Source organism: Asterias rubens, chromosome 6, assembly GCF_902459465.1.
Source record: "Asterias rubens chromosome 6, eAstRub1.3, whole genome shotgun sequence".
NCBI classification, from domain to species: Eukaryota; Metazoa; Echinodermata; class Asteroidea; order Forcipulatida; family Asteriidae; genus Asterias; species Asterias rubens.
Genome location: NC_047067.1, coordinates 687,494 through 708,765, shown reverse-complemented (window position 1 = coordinate 708,765; position 21,272 = coordinate 687,494). Strand labels below are relative to the sequence as shown.

At 39.9% G+C, this 21,272-nt stretch overlaps 1 protein-coding gene across 1 annotated transcript in view; it reads right to left on the bottom strand.

Annotated features, from left to right (window-relative positions):
* The window catches only part of LOC117291201, a 71,095-nt gene extending 50,409 nt beyond the window's left edge, over positions 1-20,686 (bottom strand). The window contains exons 1-15 of the mRNA XM_033772800.1: positions 20,191-20,686; positions 14,550-14,580; positions 12,087-12,476; positions 10,590-11,006; positions 10,100-10,222; positions 9,042-9,181; positions 7,415-7,568; positions 6,627-6,845; positions 5,787-5,984; positions 4,167-4,426; positions 3,807-3,951; positions 2,363-2,593; positions 1,635-1,814; positions 654-1,049; positions 174-299 (exon numbers count right to left, since the gene is read on the bottom strand). Coding sequence (XP_033628691.1) covers positions 174-299; positions 654-1,049; positions 1,635-1,814; positions 2,363-2,593; positions 3,807-3,951; positions 4,167-4,426; positions 5,787-5,984; positions 6,627-6,845; positions 7,415-7,568; positions 9,042-9,181; positions 10,100-10,222; positions 10,590-11,006; positions 12,087-12,476; positions 14,550-14,580; positions 20,191-20,265 — 3,085 coding nt within the window. The 5' untranslated portion in view covers positions 20,266-20,686. The remainder of the gene's footprint in view (positions 1-173; positions 300-653; positions 1,050-1,634; positions 1,815-2,362; positions 2,594-3,806; positions 3,952-4,166; positions 4,427-5,786; positions 5,985-6,626; positions 6,846-7,414; positions 7,569-9,041; positions 9,182-10,099; positions 10,223-10,589; positions 11,007-12,086; positions 12,477-14,549; positions 14,581-20,190) is intronic.
* Positions 20,687-21,272: the final 586 nt, after the last annotated feature.

Genomic DNA, 21,272 nt, shown 5'->3' with positions numbered 1-21,272 from the left:
CTGTAATTAAAAAAGATGTGCCCTCCCAGACCCAGCTCAAAACAGTTCACATTTACATACTATACAAACTTGCACTAAAAAGATGGCAAGTAAAAAGTGCTTCTATTTTGGATGTTAGTGACGAGTGGGTAGAGTGGTTGGGGGGGGAGCTAGTCTGATGAATGAGCATGTACCTGGTATGGATGCGCCATTCCCAGCAGCGTTTGCAGATATTTGCATCACCATCAGCACCTGGTTGTCCATAGCTTCGTAAATGACGTTGCTGGTTAAAGAGAAATCCTCACTTGTTATGACAATTCCTAATCCAGAGAAAAGAAACAACAACTTAATGTAAACAGATATATTCATTTTGAGTTACAGGTAGTTTTTCTGATGACTACTGTTCAAAAAGGAACCTACGGTGTAATGGCCGTATCGTGCTGCATTGAAATGTGGATGTAAATTATGATGTCTCAACTATTTGCAGCAAGAGTTGGACACATTTCAACTTTATTTTTTTCTATTATGAATGTGCGGTATGCAATGTAACTTTAACATTATTTCTGTCAAATATTTTGTCTGTTTTTTTTAACTGAGATGTATTTCGTTGTTATAATGTTGGAAGATGACCACACCCTAATTCGGTAAGGGTGCTTAGAGAGCTGTGTGCTTACCCTCACATTGTAGCGGTGAACATATCAGAAAACTCTCAGCAGGTATGACAGAAAATGGTGCATCAGAGCTCTTCTCTACTTGGACACAAACATGCGTAATTGCACTACACAATATATCGGTCAAATCAACATTCCAAGTGATAGGGTCAAGGTTCACTGTGGTTGATGCAACAGGGTTCCCGCTAGTCAGGGAGGACTGCTCAGCGATTTTGTCACCACTACCCACATCACTGTTACTCCCAAATACAGTCACGTTCCAAAAGTTTGAACCAGTGACCTCAGCGCTGGTGGCTGCGAAGGTCACGGCGACGCCCACTGCGGGAGAGTTTGAGGCAACGCCCTCGACGACTGGACCCCCACTGGTGATTGCCACTGCTGAGTCTGTTATTTCTACACCTGTATTTAATGAGATGCAAAAGCATTGGTTTTTATTAGTAATAATAATTTGGGAGGCTAAACATCGTTACTTGCAGCGGCTACTACGTGTTCGAGCTACTGGCATGTAAGAGTGCCTTAAACAGCTAGCCACATTGACCCATGAACATGGAGCACAACCAGAAATCAAAAGTGTTTGATTTTTCAGGAAGGAAATGGAGGATACTAAGAGGGCCCTGAGAAAAACATTCTTGGCCTCATAGGAGAGAACAAATGCTTCTTTCTCTTCACATATAGCCTTAGCCGGGAATCAGACCAAAGCCAAATTAGTGGGATGTGAAAGCTGGTGTACGTTGCCACACTTAAGCCGAAAACTGTTTTCATTCGAAGAAATCAACAACAACAAAGGAAAACACAGTGAGACATAGGTCCATTGTAGAAGACACACCCAGGACTGTAAAAAAAAAAACATTAAAAAATACGAAGCAATGTTGTTACAGACATTCTTTAAAAATGAAAAAATTCAGTTCAGTAATAATCCCAGCGGGTACAGGGAAACGGAGAAGGGGAAACTAGTCTGAAAAGCACACCAAACAAACGACTTACCATTACACCCTGTGACTGGTTTACAGGTCTTCAAAACATTGGATGCTGGATCAAGCTTGAAGTTTTGCCCGCTTGCTTTGCGCAGATCAATGCACAAGAACTGCATTCTCTCACAGGTCGAGTCCAAGTTGAGGGACACCTGAACATTGTTAAATGTACCCTGTGTTCCAGCGATAAAATCTGAACAAACATAGTAAAGAAGTAATTCAGTTTGTAATAATTTACCTTCAGTTCTGAAAAGATCTGTCCTGCTTTTTAACTACTACCTGGGTGGAAGGTAGGAATTTGGCGGGGACTTTTGCTTTTACTGAATCAAGGGAATTTTTTGTTATTAACTTCACTAATACAATAACCTCACTCAGGTTAAACTGATAAGTAAGGGAGAGAACAAAAGTACAAGATGGCTGTGTGCCATATTTTTAAATTTTTTTTTATTAAATGAATTGCACAAATCAGGAAATTGTGATTCAGTAACTAGACAGCAGTACTTATTCTCGTCATTGTGAAATCAGCGGTTAGCTTGGCCTGATTTTAACCCACAACCTTGTGATTCCAAGTCATCCAGTCTGCTTCTGGACCACGGTGTCTGCTTAAAATTACACCACAACTAGACCAGACATGTTGGTGTAGACCAGAGTTGGCTGAGGGAGTTCTTTAGGGCATAGCCTTTAGGGCAACATAAACTTATGGTCGTTTTTTTTAACTTGGCATGTAACTCAAGATAGTACCTTGGGTCTGCCAGCCAGTTAAGGTGGCCAACGATGAGACTGTCAAGTTCTTTTGCTGGTCCATGGACAGATAGACCAAGATATCCCAGAGTTGGTCTGAACCCCGCACACTGCCGAAGTTAGCGTCGAGTGTTGCAGTGACGGAGAATGTCATCATGTGTCCTTGGGCTCCCTCTTTTAGAGCAAAGTTTGTGACACCATCGTTGATGGCTAGGGCTGTGATCTTTATACCTAGGAAAAATAAACACAAAATTTTAAAATTAATAAACTACAACTATTTGTATCTGAAAAAAAAAATTGCATCCCCTTAAGGTTGATCCTCTACTGCCGCTTCCCAGTATGCATCGTAAACTGGGGTGTGATCCTCGGTTAAAATAAGGCAGTTACGTTGTTGAATGGCTGCTGACTGGCACCCCCAAACAAAGATATTGACAAAAAAGGGAGACTACCAACATAGGGCTAGGTAGCCCAGAGTGTTGTCAAGATGATCTGCAGGTTGTCGGTTCAAATTCCACTCGTAATTTGTTTTGTTTTTAACTCTAAATCACAGTGTCTGAAGCTCTTTGACTAAGAAGGGTGTATAGTTTTTTCTGGAAACAACTCTATAAGGATCTTCAAAATGCAACGAAACAATTCAGGCAAAGGAAGCTTTTGTTTACAGAACTACCTTAAAGGCAGTGGACACTATTGGTAATTACTCAAAATAATTGTTAGCGTAAAACCTTTCTTGGTAACGAATAATGGGACGAGGTTGATAGTATAAAAATTGTGAGAAACGGCACCCTCTTAAGTGCCATAGTTTTCAAGACCGAAGTAATTTTCCACGAATTTGATTTCGAGACCTCAGATTTAGAACTTGAGGTCTCGAAATCAACCATCTAAACGCACACAACTTCGTGTGACAAGGGTGTATTTTTCTTTCATTATTATCTCGCAAGTTCGATGACATATTGAGCTCAAATTTTCACGGGTTTGTTACTTTATGCATATGTTGAGGTACACCAACTGTGAAGGCTAGTCTTTGACAATTACCAATAGTGTCCACTGCCTTTAAATGATTTTGAAAAGATAGTTTTATGAATTTCACAAAGAGAGCACAGTCAAGGGGTCATATGCTTTTTGGTAGATATTTGTGGTTTCACAAAAGGGAAGGCGCAGAAAAAGAAGATGTTACACAACAATTTAACTAAACCCAGGGCTGTATGCTTCGTTTTTGAAAGGGCAAGGGCACCAAGGCATTTTCTCTTTGGCAAAGGGCACCCTATGAGGAAAATGTAAATTTCTACTGGAGCATTTCAAGGGCACCAAGGCAATGGCAAGGGGCAACGGAGGCAATCGCCTCCGTTGCCTCCGTGAAGTATCAGGCCTGTAAACCGAAATGACCTTGGTACATTGGCGCATTTCGATTTCGAGACACTATAATGTCCAGGGACGTAAAACCAACCTTCACATGTCGGGGTGAAACATCCTGTGTTTTCAGGGGCACTAGAATCAAGTTCGAAATTGAGTGTAGCGTCAGCACTCCTCATGACCTCAGCACAGACTTGACCCAATGATTCACAGCGTTGATTGGTAAGATCCAAAGTGGTCTGCCGAATAAACAGTTTATTAATATCAATCGATGAATCAAGTTTCAAATTTCATATTCAACATGGTTTCAAAGTAGTTGTTGGTCCTTTTAAATAGATATGGAGGAGCAATTCATGTTCTTGATTTTGATAATTGTATTGTTTTCACCAAGGATAAAGAATCCGGTATATGATTTAAACACCCCTCTCAGAGCCCCGTAGCCACCTTTACTTACCATGATCCTGGTAAACGTAAGCGGTGTACCAGCCGTGAGTAAAGAGTCTTTCTGTGCTTGGGTGAGGGCAGCTGTTGTAGAACCTGGTGATACTGTGAACTGCCAATGGTCTGTTCCACTGGGAACGCTCCCACCAGTCACATCCGAGTTAAGAGTAGCATCAAAGTAAATCACTTGACCACTCTTACCTTCAAACAGTGGGAGACCGTTGGCAGAGGCACCAGCAGATGGGGAGGCTGTGGTGCTAGTCAGAACAACATCTGATTGAAAGAACAAAAAACAACTAAAGCCGTGTCCACAATGAAATTTAGAGGATTCTATCAACTAAAGCCGTGTCCACAATGAAATTTAGAGGATTCTATCAAGTAAAGCCGTGTCTACAATGAAATTTAGAGGATTCTATCAACTATAGCAGAGTCCACAATGAAAATTCATGGGGGTGAAGATCAATGCGCCATGTTTTTGACTGTAATAATAATTGTATCACTTCAAGGGGTATACGCGATTCGTCCTGCACAGTTTTAATCAATATTCTGTCACTTTTGTTGCACCATAGTTTTACGTTGCTTTAGAAGCGGATTATAATGGCTCTTATCAAAGTTCTTATTGTTCGTGATGGATATGATGTCTGTGGTGGTAATGTATTCCAGTCTTCAATAACTGTTTTTGGTATGAATGAATAAATCCTTGGAAGTGAATAAAATATGTTTTGAGAGCGCCCTCACGCGGTCCAAATTTTTGCACAAAGTAAACCTACTATTTAAACTATCCACTAACATTAATTGTAACTTGTAAGTGAGTAGAGAAACAGTGTTCTAAGACTAGGTTAATCCAGTTGGACTAGCCAGTCCAACCATGGCGCAGTGTTTAACTCTATTATTTGGTTAATTCTCTAGCTATACTCTGTTCAGCGCTGTGAAATCATTTTGATAAGTAAAGCCCGGTTCGCACTTCCTGCGAATACGAATGCGATATGAATTTGACGTCACAAACTCTATAAACAATTATTCACACCAGTTGAAATGCGCTTAACTCCTTTAGAAACATTCGCTGCAAAAACAGCCATGTGACAACAAAATTGGCTTCGCGTACTCACAGGAAGTATGTAGCGAATGAAATTTAACAAAATTGCTTGCACTTAAAAAAAAAAAGGTATGAACCGGGCCTGATGCTCTATAAATGTGGTTGTTGTATAGACCCCATGCATAACGCGAAACACTACACCGACGCATGTTTTCACGCACAAAAAAACAGCTACTGTCCAATCATTTGCGTCCTTTGATCCCAGTGAGGGTGCTTTTTGACCCCAGTGTGGGTGATTTTTGACCCCAGTGTGGGTGATTTTTGATCCCAGTGAGGGTGCTTTTTGACCCCAGTGTGGGTGCTTTTTGACCCCAGTGTGGGTGATTTTTGACCCCAGTGTGGGTGATTTTTGACCCCAGTGAGGGTGATTTTTGAGCTCGTAACACCATATGGTTCTGTTGTATTGAATCATTAGTCTATTCAACTAGTCACCCGAGCCCATGTTGTTCCCTGCTGAAGCATGAAAACCAATGTGTTTCCTGAATTTCATGAACACATCAAGGGTAGGGTTTACTGACAGAGCAAATTTGCCCTTACTTTTGCAGGAGAGCAAAGCAGAGCAACTCGTCAGCACTGTTGGGGTCATAGTGAAGTCTGGATTGGCTGCAGAGTTCTTCATTAATGTGGAGCACAAGTAACTGTAGGTCGAGCAGGCATCAGGCTCAAGCTGAAGGATGGCCATTAGTCCTGTCAGTGATAGTGTACCGTCAGATGGGAAGGGTGTGTTCAAATGAGCTGTAAGGGAAACAAAACATGCAAATGTCTTATGAGTGAGGGGTTGAAACAATAAAAGTAATACAAACAAATTCTAATAAACAGCAATTCAAAGCGCTTTAGGAACAGTCTTCACAAAAACACATTGTGTGTGGAACCCATCGTGATGAGAATGTTTACGGGATACCAGTTAGGGAGGCTGGTCCTCACAGCAGCTAGCAACCATCCAAGGCCTTCACTGGGCTCCCCACAGTGATATTCCCATTCATCAGTGTTTCCTATTATCACACAACTTCACTCTCAGTTGCTTGTTAATGTAACTCCCATAAATTAAATAGGAGAAGTTCATCTAATTGGAAAAAAAAAATCCTGAGCAAAAGAACCCAAGACACAAACATTTTAATATGAGTGGACGTCACAGGTGAAATACCCATTGAAAGGAGATCATGCAACCATGTTCAAAGATGCAATATAAACATGGTGGGGAGTGACCGTTTTTAACATCGCTGGGAAATGCCAGTCAAATGAACTTTGCCCTCAAGGTCTCTTGATGTTTCAACGGACTTCAAGATTTTCTCCCTATCTTTACCTGGAGCAACTGTTCATTCATCAGTAACATTATCTATGTTGTATTTAAGAATGAACCATTCATGATAGACTTACCGGTTTCTAGTGGGACGGCAGAAGCAGGTCCCGTGGTGCCTTGGCCATCAGGATTCACTGCCGGAAAGACAGTCAGTTCCCACAGATCTGTCCCCGTCACTCCACCACTTGCGGCAGAAGAGGTGAACGAAGCGTCAAATTGTATGTTGTGGTTTGGTTTGAAAGCAGCTAGCTGGGTGGTGGGGCTGACGGACAGAATCCCACTAAGTACCTCCAGTCCTGATAAATCAACATCCAAATGAGGCAATATTAAATATCATTGGATCAATCCGAGAAATAAACAATTAAAAAACAAACGGACATTATGAGACAAGCAAGTTGAGAAGTGAATAAACGCTCAGAATTATCCACACTCTGCAAGGATATGCTCTATCTGATACAAAACCTTTGATACAGTGCATTTACAGCTGCGAGTTTCACCAATTTGGTTGACTAAAGTAACTCTTGACTTTACTGCCAAAAAAGTCCTAACATATTTATACAATTTAACACACAAAATTATTAAACCGTCAGCTCAGTGCTATGGTTATTATTTGCAATTTTTTAATAAAAGGTCACAAAATGAAGAATGCAAATATTTGAAGAAGAACAAAAAATCTAAATAAAGAAATAAATGGTTTGCACAGAAAATGACGACCACTCTTGATCAATAAACCCCACATTTATAGGAGCTTCAAAACATGCAAAAGCGAGGTTTGATCAAACCCATACGAACTGCATGTATTAAATAATAGTTCTGAGCCGACAAAAGGACATTGATCAAGCTGATACTTCTGGTTGACACATACCCACACACTGCATCTCCACAGAGCCATATCTGGCAGACGACGGACTGAATGAAAGTGAGAAAGGGGGCAGTGGACTGGCGCCCTTCAGCACCTCAATGCACAAGTACATGGCATCATTGCACCCAGCACCCACCATGTTTAGAGACACAGTTATCTGGAATGATTCAAAATGAAAACAGAAAAAAAGAAGCAATTCCTTTTTCCTAACGATAAACTGTACTGGGGTCATTCACATGCATTACACAACACTTGGCGTGTCGTGGCCGAGTGGTCTAGTTCACTGGACCCAAGCTCTATTGTTGCTAGCAGCACAGTGTGGGTTCAATACCCGGTCATGGCAGTTGTCCCGTAGGCATTTAACGATAATTGCTTCATAAAATGTAAGGAGGGTAGTGCATTCTGCTCTACAAGACAGGCTGCTTGTGGGTAATACCCATGCTTACATCCTTACAGACTGTGAATGGGTTAACCATCTTTCAGCCCTAGGAGTAGGTGTCTCCTAGTGGATGATACCCATGCATACATCCTTACAGACTGTGAAGGGGGTAACCCTGTTTCAGCCCCAGGAGTAGGTTTCTCCTAGTGGATGATACCCATGCTTACATCCTTACAGACTGTGAAGGGGGTAACCCAGGAGTAGGTGTCTCCTAGTGGATGATACCCATGCTTACATCCTTACAGACTGTGAAGGGGGTAACCCTGTTTCAGCCCCAGGAGTAGGTGTCTCCTAGTGGATGATACCCATGCTTACATCCTTACAGACTGTGAAGGGGGTAACCCAGGAGTAGGTGTCTCCTAGTGGATGATACCCATGCTTACATCCTTACAGACTGTGAAGGGGGTAACCCAGGAGTAGGTGTCTCCTAGTGGATGATACCCATGCTTACATCCTTACAGACTGTTAAGGGGGTAACCATCTTTCAGCCCCAGGAGTAGGTGGCTCCTAGTGGATGATACCCATGCTTACATCCTTACAGACTGTCAATGGGTTAACCCTGTTTCAACCCTAGGAGTAGGTGTCTATTAGTGGATGATACCCATGCATACATCCTTACAGACTGTGAATGGGGTAACCCTGTTTCAGCCCCAGGAGTAAGTGTCTCCTAGTGGATGATACCCATGCTTACATCCTTACAGACTGTCAATGGGTTAACCATCTTTCACCCCTAGGAGTAGGTGTCTCCTAGTGGATGATACCCATGCTTACATCCTTACAGACTGTGAATGGGTTAACCATCTTTCAGCCCTAGGAGTAGGTGGCAACACGCCCCTGGTGGCTGTTTATTCTGGTTGACAGCCCAAATCAGTCAAGTGTAGCCCTCACCTTGAATTGGCCATCAGGCCTTGTGAAATTAGACAATCTCTAATAAAATATGTTTAAAAAAAACATTCAAAAAATAAGGACCTACAGAAGTATTGTTTGAAGCTTTGCATGGTGTGGAGACATAGGAAGAAACAATAAATAAATAGTAAACTTGCGGGTACAACCATGTGTAAATCTCTTTGGGCGAGTGTTGGTTCTGAAAAGAGCCAGTTGGGTCTCGACGTTTCGAACAGTATACTCTGCTCGTCTTGAGGACCTACAGCTTTGCGGCATCACACCATTAAATTAAATCAAAGAACTTACCATTGGCCATACAGACTGTCCTGCAGTATCCAAACCATAGTTTGCAGCATCGGTGAGTGTAACTGTGGCTGGGATCTGTTTAGGGTTCATGCAGTCAGCATCGGCATTCCCAAAAGCTGTAGCTGACCATAGTCCACTTCCTACAGTACGGCAAGTCAAGGGAAGGAGAGAGAATGGAACTCAGAGATCACACAAGGTGTTTTTTTTTTTGTTTTTTTTGCCATGTTCTTCTTAAAAAGATGAACCTCTTTTAGTTAGTTTAGGTTGGTTCTTTGTGTATACAGAATATACAATTATTCTAAATTATTATTATACATACTATCGTCTTGCAACAAGACTATTTTTTCAGTACGTAGTGAGATCAAGTTCCGTGTGATGGGGGGTAATACTGGGGAGCTGCAACAGTGAAGGCTCAGTCCCCCACGGACCTAGGGGATTTAGCTTCAACCAAATGGAATGTTGCTACTGTTCGCAATTCAGACCTGGCTGGATTGTATAATTCAAGAAGCTCAGAGATGGTAGAAAGCTTATTTTTTTTATTAACATCACAGTAAAGTTACAATGAAATAAAATGATGCTATTTTATTTATTTATTTATTTCCTCAAAACCTCCAAAAATGGAGAAGATAAAAACATTTATAAAAATTACATCAAATATACAGTACACGGGACATAAACACGTAAATAAAGAAACAGAATAACCCTGACACGCTCGGACAACCCCAGACCATCTTGACAAAGTATGAAACAAACTGATTACGAAACAAAACTGTTTTTACACTATCACAGATACCATGGTTGACGCAGTTTACATACTTCAGGTCAGAGTTAAATTTCCACCTGCAAGAAGGATTAATAATGCAGTTAAGCAGCAAAAAATCTTTGTGCCAGCTAAAACTGTTTTAAACTCTATCAATTAATGTGTTCTTAGAATAAGCCAAACCTTCGCTGGCCTTGTAATTTAAAAGGTGGGCATAAAATAGCCTAGACTTAGAAGGGTTGTTATAAATCTGACATACAAGGTTAAGTTGAAATGTAAGTCATAATGAAAGTCTTACCGGAAAGTGAGGCTTTGGTCGGATCTGCTCTGATGGTGACGGTAACGTCCAAGTTGTTCTGTTCACCCTGTTTGATCATGGTTGCCATGGTAAATGATGGAATCACCTGGTTAATCAAAACACCTATGGCACAAAAATGAAATACAAAGCAAGATAGTATGAAGCAACTTCTGTATAGTGTGCAGTACCGGAAATCACACAGCACACAGCATGCTCATCATTGACATATAGACAATCGCAACCTTCCAGGTACAACCAACCAGGTATAAACAAATTGCATTTTGTTTTTTTAAATTGTCTTTAAAACCAAAATGAATGTGCAGCTTGCAAGGGTTTTGTGGACAACAGTCTGAAAACTTTGCTTCAATTCTGCATGCTTCGGCCGAACATAAATAACTTTGGGTACAGAATACCTCAAACCTGAGGAGAGTCCTGGACTAGGTTATGATGAAAAGTACAGTGTACAGTGCAGGAAGTCTAACACACATACCTATGCATGAAACCGGTGCACAGGAGGTTATCATGCCTCCTTCAATAGTAAAATCCAGAGCTGATGCTTGATCCCTCATCAATGACACACAGATAAGCTGAATGGCATCACAGCTTCCTATCCCGTTCAGATTCAACGTAGCGCTAATACCGGTCAGTGTCAGAGTACCACCTGCTGACCAACCTAGATTGGCCATGGCAGAGGGTAGCGTCGCCGCCGCAGGGGCGGTGATACCTGTGTTGGTGTTGATGGTACCTGTGGCCAGGAACACCTCAGCTGCCCAGTAGTTGGTGCCGCCCTGGACACTGCGCCCTTGTGTTTCACTGTTCCCAAAGACAGTCAGTTCCACAGTCTGCCCGTCAGCGTTCTCAACTAAAGACCCGGCAGTCAGTGTTGTTAAGGTGGTTCCAATCAGACCTGTAGTTAAACCAATAGACACATTTCCATTTGTTACTTTATGCTCATATTTTTAACCAGGGATGGATTTCACAAAGAGATAAGACTAGTCTTATCTCGACTCCTAGTCTTATCTTGACTTAGGACGAGTTATCCGTCCTAACTTAGGACTAGCCACACGCTTTTGAAAGTTAGGACCAGTCCTATATTCTTTGTGAAATCGACCCCAGGGCCGTATGCTCTGCTTAAGCACCAAAATAAGCTAAGCATAAGCTTACCAGGATAAGCTTACAGCCAAAATACCAAGTAACATGAACAATTTGTGACTGGTATCTGGCTCATTATTGCTAAGAAGGGATTTTTAAGCAGTATTGGGCCCTGGGCTACAAGGTGTTGTGTATCGCACAATGTATCTTACCTGCTTAAATTTAGCTAGTAACACTAGCCCGGCATACACTGCTCATAAAAAATTCCTGCTGCAGGCTAGTAAACAACACTTTGCAACTTGCCCGTGGGCTAGCTCTTGTTTATGATGGTCGAAATAACTTGCCATGCCTTGAAGGCCATGGTCTGTTGCCCTGGTCTTAGCCTTGGTGCCCTTTCAAAGGTCTCCAATAGACTTTAACATTTTCCAAAGAGTGTGTTTTTTTGCAAAATGAAAATGGGTTTGCCCTCTCAAGAAAGAAGTTCCAGGTCTGAAGCAAAAGTTTCTTGTCCTTTTAGACCAAAAGGCCTTCCCAGACAACAAATGGGCATCAACAAAAAAGTAAAAACTTCAAGTCGATGTGAATTATTTCCTTTTCTTTCTTTCTCCCTATGATTAAACAACTTCTTTCACGAATATTGGATGGCTCAGGGAGACTTTGAAAATTCCTGAAATCAGTAAAAATCCCTACACATCACACCCTAAAATTTCGCTACATTTCAACCTGGGCTACAAGTTTCTACATTTCACTTCATGGACATCTGACCAAAAACTGTACAGTTATACTTAAATATTTCCTTTGAACATGTGAGTTTTGTTTTAGGCCTACCATTCAGCTAGACAGTCTTCAGCTCAGAGGCCCTAATTATTTGAACAATTAAGAAGCTTTAACTTACCGTTACATGAGATAGGTGCAGAAAAATCCAATGAACCAACTAAAGTATAAATTGCGCCGGGAGAAGATAGTGAGACTTCCAGATGGGTGACATTTGAACACAGGCATCCAGCAAGATTCAAGCTTCCTGTGACCACTTCCTGTATCGTGTTGGAGCCACCAGCGGCAATCTCAACTCCGGCCTGGGCAGGTGTAAGACTCAGCATAGTAGGAGGCACGCATTGGTTACCTCCACTTCCAATGAAAACCTCTAACTGCCATCTGTTCATGATTCCTGGTATGTCAGCCCCGTTAGTTCCCTCTAGAGTGATAACCGCGTTGAATGTAAAGGAATGCGAGGATCCTTCCTGAATCATATCTCCATCGGTGATTGTAACACCAAAATTCGCAACTGAAAAAAACAGGGGAAAAATTAACAATTTGCCATTCACATATTAAAGATAGGGATATAGATTGGTTTCTTTCAATGTAAAGTTGCACAGCTGAATACAGTGCCCAACTGTTGAGTAAACAGAAAAATACTGTCACTGTATTTTGACACAAAAGCCAACTTCACTTTCAGCGAGACAAAACCAGCGAGTACAAATGGCATCTCTGGTTGCAGCATTCAAGAATGACCTTTCACCTCTATGCCAACCGGTCCCATTCACTTAGCTTGAGCCTTGCATCAACTGTGGATTCAGTTTTCATCTTGTTGTGGTACGTGTTAACTGTATACACTTTTAACATCAGTCTCATATGATAAGACCGAGGTTACAAAAAAGAGACAACATGAGGTATAGACTAATATTAGTTTATTAAGTCCTCTTTGGGGTTTCCTTCCTTCCTTCCTTCATTATTATTATTATTATGCATTTAGGTACGCTATTCATGGTAAAACCATATCACAGCGTTTACAAAGAGCAATATATTAAATATTATACAAACAAAACAACAATAGAAAAAAAATCAATTAGGAAAGAGGTATGTTTTGAGAATCTTCTTAAACACATTTACTGATATAGCAGATTTAATAAAGGAGGGAAGTTCATTCCACTCTTTAGCTGCTGTAACAGTGAATGTTCGATCTCCTGCCTTACTACGAATCTATGGATCTGCATTGGAGCGAAGATTTGTACGCAAAGGTCGATCCACCTCAAGACATTCATTAAAATACAAGGTGACTGATTGTGAAAGAATTTGTAAACGAATAAAAGAATCTTAAATACAATCCTCTGTTTAATTGGTAACCAATGAAGTGATCTTAGAAGATCTACTTAGTTTCAAAGTTAGTGTGATGTTTATGTAAGGATGCTTTGCCAACTATCAGTACTGGTCCATATACACATGTACCACTACGTATAACAAAGCTCTACTGTCATACATGAACAATAATACTGCCCCCCCCCCCCCAATCATACCATCGTCGTCAATTATCAAACTTAAATTACAACACAAATTTCATTAAAAAAAGGCTGTATTGGGTTACAAGCACAAGCACATGCTAAGCAGACAGGAAAAAAAATTATTGCTTAGCAAGGACAGGTGACAACAATACCAACCAATATTCCATAAAAGGTACAGTGTTTGTGACTGGTACCCCACCCACTTTTTTTCTTCATAGCATCCATAAAAAAAAATTGCTAAGCAGTATTTTCTGCCTAACAGAAATTGGGCCCTGGTCATTGGCACTGGCCACTTCGTAAAGTACAATATCCATGAGTCATTATATCCAACGGTTTAATACCATTTAAGTAAGAATTAGTTATACGTACTGGCCACTTCGTAAAGTACAATATCCATGAGTCATATATCCAACGGTTTAATACCATTTAAGTAAGAATTAGTTATACGTAGGTACAATGGCCACTTCGTAAAGTACAATATCCATGAGTCATTATATCCAACGGTTTAATACCATTTAAGTAAGAATTAATTATACGTAGTTACAAAACATGTAATTCACGCTCCAGCGAGGGTCAGAGCATGAATTATTGTAACTTTGTACATAGGCCCAATTCCTACAAATACAGCTTCTTTCCTCGCACCATAATAAAAGACTCGCACCATAAAAGACTAGGATGAGCTTCTTCAAGTTCTTCAAGACATCATCGAGCAGCCCACCTTGGACTCCTGTCTTGGATTTTGGACTCAGTTCAACAAGGAGAACATCAGAGATGCGAACGAGTAGACATCCAACGTCATGTTTTTAATTTGACTTGCACTATACTACTATTTCTAATTTTGTAAATATTTTGGCACCCAATTAGTACACAAACCGTTCACCGTCAGCAGCCACACCCTTTGTTTAGATGCTGGACAGGCTTTGATGAGTCGTAACAAGTTAACAACGTAGGTAGCCCAAGTTGGACTCCAGACCTCCGTGGTTGCCATACACAACACAGCATCAGGGCTAATAATGGCCCGATATCATATATAAATACTATAGTAAAAACTGCGAAACTATTGATGAATTGTAACTTACCAGTTAGCGCTGTTTGTGCTTGTGACAGCCTCTAGAAAAACGACATAAAGAAAATAAACAATCAAGTTCATGGACATTTTAATACGGCCATATACGGCACAGCAAAAAAACACCACTTTTAGCTAACTCAGCCTGCAAATCGGCGTATTATGAAAGTTTTGATGCAGTCGATCGAAGTCATCGAAAGTCAAAGAGGAAGACAGGTACTCTTGCCCAACTGTACGTGATCTCTGTTTTTTGTCGTCTGGGTGCCCTGCCCAGCGTCCTCGAACTTGTAGGTCTCTATTTTACACGATGGCAACAAAGCATAGCTACCTCAGACAGAGTATAATGACAAGATGCCTGTGTCTTCTTTCAAAAAAGCGTGTTTTATGGTTTTATCAACCTCCATGGTTTTATGTTGTGAAGAATTGACTAAAAGGCATCTTCAAAGAATATCAATTGATGAAACTTGAATGGTTGACCCATGGTTGACCGGACTATTCAGTGTTGTGGCCTAAATTGATTCAACGGAGGGGGCCAACGATGACCACGTAGTTGGGGGGGGGGGGGGCTATAGCCCTTTTTCTTTTTAAAGGAACACGTTGCCTTGGATCGGTCGAGTTGGTCCTTGAAAAGCGTTCTGTAACCGTTTGTTATAAAATCTGTATGGTTAGAAAGATGTTGTACAAGTAGAACACAATGATCTACACAAATATGCCTCGAAATTGCGTCACGGGTTTTCTTTTTACTTCGTCGAGATTAAATCTGTATATTAAAATGGAGAATACACTACTTGTATTTTTTATTAAAGGAACACGTAGGATTGGATCGGTCGAGTTGGTCTTTGAAAGCGTTTGTAACCGTTTTTTATAAAATGCATATGGTTAGATAGATATGCATTTTATAAAAAACGGTTACAAACATTTAACTATTATATGCATTTTATAAAAAACGGTTACAAACGCTTTTCAAAGACCAACTCGACCGATCCAATCCAACGTGTTCCTTTAATAAAAAATACAAGTAGTGTATTCTCCCTTTTAATATACAGATTTAATCTAAAGTAAACGAGGCACATGTTGGGTTATGGCGGCCCTCAAACCAACAGTTCCCCTTTCTGCATTCCAACTTTTATAATCCGCCCTGAATTTCATATCACCTACAAACGTTGAATGTGACCAGAGCCGGAAAATATATTCACATCACTGCAAAGGTTAACCGTGTGGTCTTGCTTTCTATTCTTCAAAGATATTTTCTGTTTTTCTATTGTCGTTACACAACAATACACATTTTATATTTGAGAATTGAAAGATTATGACGTGGTTGAAATATTTCAGCATGTGCATTCGACCTTGACTGTTGTGTTCACAATGGCGTGTGAATTCCAGTGAACGAAAGGAAAGCTATTATAGACTGTAAATGTAACTAGAAGAGTGAATTTATTCATTAATAACCAAGTGTGTTATTTTTCAGCAATTATTTATGCTTATTTAAAAGTACATTGTTACTTTTGAAAGAGTAAATACATTCCTATTCTCAAGTGTACAACAACATAACCGGGGACAACCCGACCTTAGCGGCTAACTGAGGTATGGGGACTACTTTACTGGTTTAAAGGGAGAGTAAACATTTGGTAGCTACTTTAGCAAATTAATGGCAAGAAACTGCACCTTTCGAGAAACAATTCCCTTCTTCAAAGGATTGTGGTTTTTTAGAGAGGGATTCAAAAACATTTCAATCTGGGAAACGTTCCATCTATAGACGTCTCTCAGTTTGATTATGGATTATTCTTCCAGGACATTACCTCTCTATAATTGTTGGCAATATCTAAAAACGATGTCACTTTTTGAGATGAAATTTTCACATTTAGTCATAATTATGGTGGTATCTACATTTGGATGAAAACAAACCGAACGGTCAAAAAAAGTTACACTAAAAAAAAAGAAGTTCATTACCAATCTTTTCCATTACGCACAATCCAATGTGCCCGATGAAAGGTATTGTTGATTGGGAAACGATCTCGAACAAATGGTTAGAATGTCATATAAAATCAGGCCAACAAGTAGAATAATATTATTGTGATATTCATCATGGTTGTTGTTGAGATCAATAGAGCGTGCATGGGGGAGAACTACACAGCAAGGTGGGGCTGTGGTCCTATTTTTGCAAACAAAACATTTCCTCAAAATTGTCACGATCATTTGTATTGTTTAGCTTTCTTTTGATGTTACGCGTTGTGTAAAAAAAATGCCGTAAATATTCAGAGATTTGAAAATTGTGCTATACATGAATCATTCCTTCTTTGCTTATTGTTAATCAAAAACCGTGTACTATAACACAACGGATTTTTTCAAAACTAAATTTGTCTTCATCTTATCGCTTTTCCTTCTACAAAATATTAATCTGCCTCAATATGCAACTTTAGTTTGACTTGTACTTGTACACGTCTTGTATGCCCTGTTATATTATAACTGAGATTAAATATAAACCTAACACGTCCACACATTGATGCGTGATATAAGCCCTTCATGTGTTGAAATCAAGTTAATTCATTCAATTCAATCCTCGTGCAACCCAAAATGTACAATAATAGTTTATTTCATTCGTTGACAAGTTCATCAACAGTATTGTCTAAAAATGCCTTTGTCTCACAACAAAATGACAAGAGGTTTGCGGTGGTAAGCAAACACCTAATCATCCAATAAAAGGTTTCCTTTTTTTTCCTTTCAGAGAAAATGTTAAACCCATTCGGCCTTAGGTTAAAATACTAAAAACGCAAATCTTTTAATTGAGTCAAGTATTCTATGGTGTTCCATATGTGCCACCTTTATTCCGATTTTCATTTACCGTCGCATTTTTTTTTCCGTCGCATTTTTTTTCCGTCGCATTTTTTTTCCGTCGCATTTTTTTTCCCGTCGCATTTTTTTTCCCGTCGCATTTTTTTTTCCCGTCGCATTTTTTTTTTCGTCGCATTTTTTTATTTATTTTGTTCCACGTGACTCCCACGTGATGAGGAGGTTAAACTTTGACCTTAAGTACCTTGCAGCTTTCAAGAAAATGTACACGTTGCTTCATCCACAATCTACGGAATAATGATGGCAACACATGTAATTTGATAGATCAATAACAAAATGGGTCTGGAATCTTCTTTAATTTAATAAATGTCAGTCAAGAAGTTTGGTCTAATGGTGACTTTATAGGCCAATAGACCCCTTGCATATGACGTCACACCCTTCAAGAAGCGCCATCCCCGAGACCAAAAGAAGATAGCTGTTCTTTTTGCGTAAAATAGTGCGCGTGAACTCAAGGTACATTTAGCGTTTTGCGTTATACAAGGGGGTCTATAGACCCCTTGCATAACGCGAACCGCTACACGGACGCTGAGCTCACGCGCACGTTTTTACGCACAAAGAACAGTTATAGTCCAATCAATTGCCTCCTTTGACCCCAGTGAGGGCGCTTTTTGACCCCAGTGAGGGCGCTTTTTGAGCGTGTGACGTCACATGCAAGGGGTCTATTGATTTCTATAGTCCCCAAGCACAACGGAGCAAGAAAGCAAAAATGGACGCTTGAATAAACTAAACATCGGGGGAACTCACTTAAGAAATCTCAACGTATACATTTTCTAGAAAGCTCAAAGTTCATCACGTGGGAGTCACGTGGAACAAAAAATAATAAAAAAATGCGACGAAAAAAAAAGAATGCGACGGAAAAAAAAAATGCGACGGAAAAAAAAAATGCGACGAAAAAAAAATAATGCGACGGAAAAAAAAAAAATGCGACGGAAAAAAAAAATGCGACGGTTAATAAAAATCGGAATAAAGGTGGCACATGGAACACCATAGTATTCCGACAAATATATTCACTATTATTTGAACGATCGAACATTTTGAAGATGGGCTAGTAATATTACATGGCCAGCCGTCGATTTCACAAAGAGTTAAGACTCGTCTTATCTCGAGTTAGGACGAGTATTCTCGTCCTAACTTAGGATTAATCTTAAGGTATGCATGCTATATAAAATGGGATGGGTCTCGTTTTAAGTCATAAGATTAATCCTAAGTTAGGAAGAGTTTGGTGAAATCGACGGCAGACATATACTCAAGTGTTTTATGAGGCTTGTTAAAGATATTTCAATAAAATAGGAACATACATTCTTCAGATGATTGACAACGTTTTTTATGGATCAGTTTCTTTCATAATCGTTGTATGTAGTGGTTTTCAACAGATAGGCCCACGACCTTCGAAATAGGGGTAAACTCGACCCACCAACACAGTGTCGTTGTTCGTTAGAATTTACCGACCATTATAACAGAAAAATAGCACATACATTTGTAAAATATTTTCATTACCGCAATTGATAATGTGCCACGCATAGTTTCTGCGGTAAAACTTACAGCGGGTGTTGGGTAAACTACTTTATAATGATTTGTCAATAATGCTAGCTTGCAAGTTTTTATTAAAGCAAGACGTACACAAGAACATCAAACTTCTCCTGAATGAAAAAAATGAATTCATGTTTTTGTTGACCTTTTCCCAATATGTACCCCAAATTGTAAATAAGTTTAGAACATAGAAATGTAGGCTACATAATAGGCATCGATTCTTCTGTCACTTTGCATCGGAGTGTTTTAGTTGGTTTTACCAGCTATACGTGTGTAAAGTACTGTAATACTATAATGGTAATAGTACTCAGTACTTGTCCCCAGTCATACGAAAACAATCCACAGACATTAATACTCGTGTGGGATTCGAACCCATGCACGACCTTTGCTATTCTAGAGGCGATGTCTTCCACCAGCGACAATGCCCGGTAGCTAGAGGCAGTTCAAATCATATGCGAGCACTTGTATTCCCAAATAACTTGCTCTGCTTTCCATAATTAAATAATGCCATAACTCCTTTTGTTTTGATAAATCAAAAGGTTATAGTAATATCTTACAATGAAACTGATCACACAGGACTGATTATCATGACAATTTCCATTACAAGAAAGTAAACCAAAGTGTGAAAATTATTTTTGGCCAATACTTTTAATCAGCCGGGCAAGAAAGAAGATGTGTCTATTACCGCCACTTGTTATTAAAGATCTTATACAAGATTGGTTAACAAATAGTAACAACAGTGTTCATGTTTTTGGTTGATCGGAAAAGTTTCCGCATGGCGCCACCACTTTTTCATTCGATATGAAAAAATATAGTATCTTATTTACCTCAATTAGATAACCCTTTTTGTAAAAATTTGTGAAAAAGTGGTGGCGCCATACGGAAAGTTATCCTTTTTCTTCTTCAAAATATGACTTAATTCGGAGAAAATTGATATATTTATTATGAACATCATCAGTAAGCTTTATCATTATTTTCGTCCTTTACCGATGAGAAATTGCCTTGTGTGCCCTTTCACTTCCAAAACCGAAGCACAAGAAATGTTACCAATTACCAATCCATGATACTTAATAAGGCACACATCAGTTTTAAATATCTTTTCGGATAACTTTCCGTATGGCGCCACCACTTTTTCACTCATTTTTACAAAAAGGGATATATTAATCAGGTAAATTAGATACTATGTTATTTTATTTCGAATGAAAAAGTGGTGGCGCCATACGGAAACTTTTCCATCTTTTCTCCAAATCAAATCTCTGAAGTATTTTCCTTACCGTTACAAATGCCATGAGAAATGCAAGGGTAGCCAGTAGACAGAACCCACTGATTCCCCCACGATGGCGAGCCATCTCGGCTGGGTGATATCCACAAATACTCTCTATATCTCGCTGACCAAAAGTCGAACTAGGGTCGAATCAAATTGAGCACACAAGAAATGTTTACGGTCCAAACGGCGTCGGGAAGTTGTGGAACCAAAAGTTTTCTGGAGTATTCCCTCAAGTTCACAGGCAGAATAGTTTGTAAATCTTTGTCATGCCGTCCAGGGTTAAAACACTTGAGAATAAACTTAGCTGTTGATGATACCTTTGCTATGGTTGATATAATTCTACTTCAGTAGTCGGGCACTGCACGTGAGATGGCGTATAACATACCACACCCAAATGCAAGCCGTTCTGATCGTCGGCTAGGCGTAGTCGAAGTTCATTACAAAAGCAAGAAACCAGAAATAACAACCATCGAAATTATGACGTTGGTAGTGTACTCGGTTTATGGGCACGGGTGCAGGCAGTTGGGACATGCATACACCCAAAAATTGACCCGAGTGCGTTAAAGCGTGAACTAAACAGTGGATAGGTATGGGATGTGTTTACAGGTACTGAAGAGAGTTAGTCATCGTTATTCAGCCAACACTGGCCCTGAAAGGGGGGCTCTGTGAAAAGGGAAAGGGGTGTATTAAAATTTCCATAACAATAACACATAGCTCAGTATACATAGACGTAACAATAAATGGCCTCTTTGAATTCATTCGACCGTGTAGGTTTAGACTTGTATAGTCCCTTCTACTTTTTGTGCGCCAGTGCCACAGGTGGATTACACACTGAACACTTCGGGGTCAGAATTGAACCGGGTCCGGGTCCAACGGGGCTTGACTCGTTTCTGGTCAGATGACTCGGCATATTATTTATGTCGAAATGAACTAGAAATGTATCAAAATTACACAGAAATTTGTCAAAAATTACATAGACCCTGGGTAAAATCACATTTTTAACCCCATTATGAAAAACAAAAGATCTGCATATATGGAATCTACAGACTGGAATTTGTGTACATTGCAGTCCTTTGAAGTTGTTAAGTA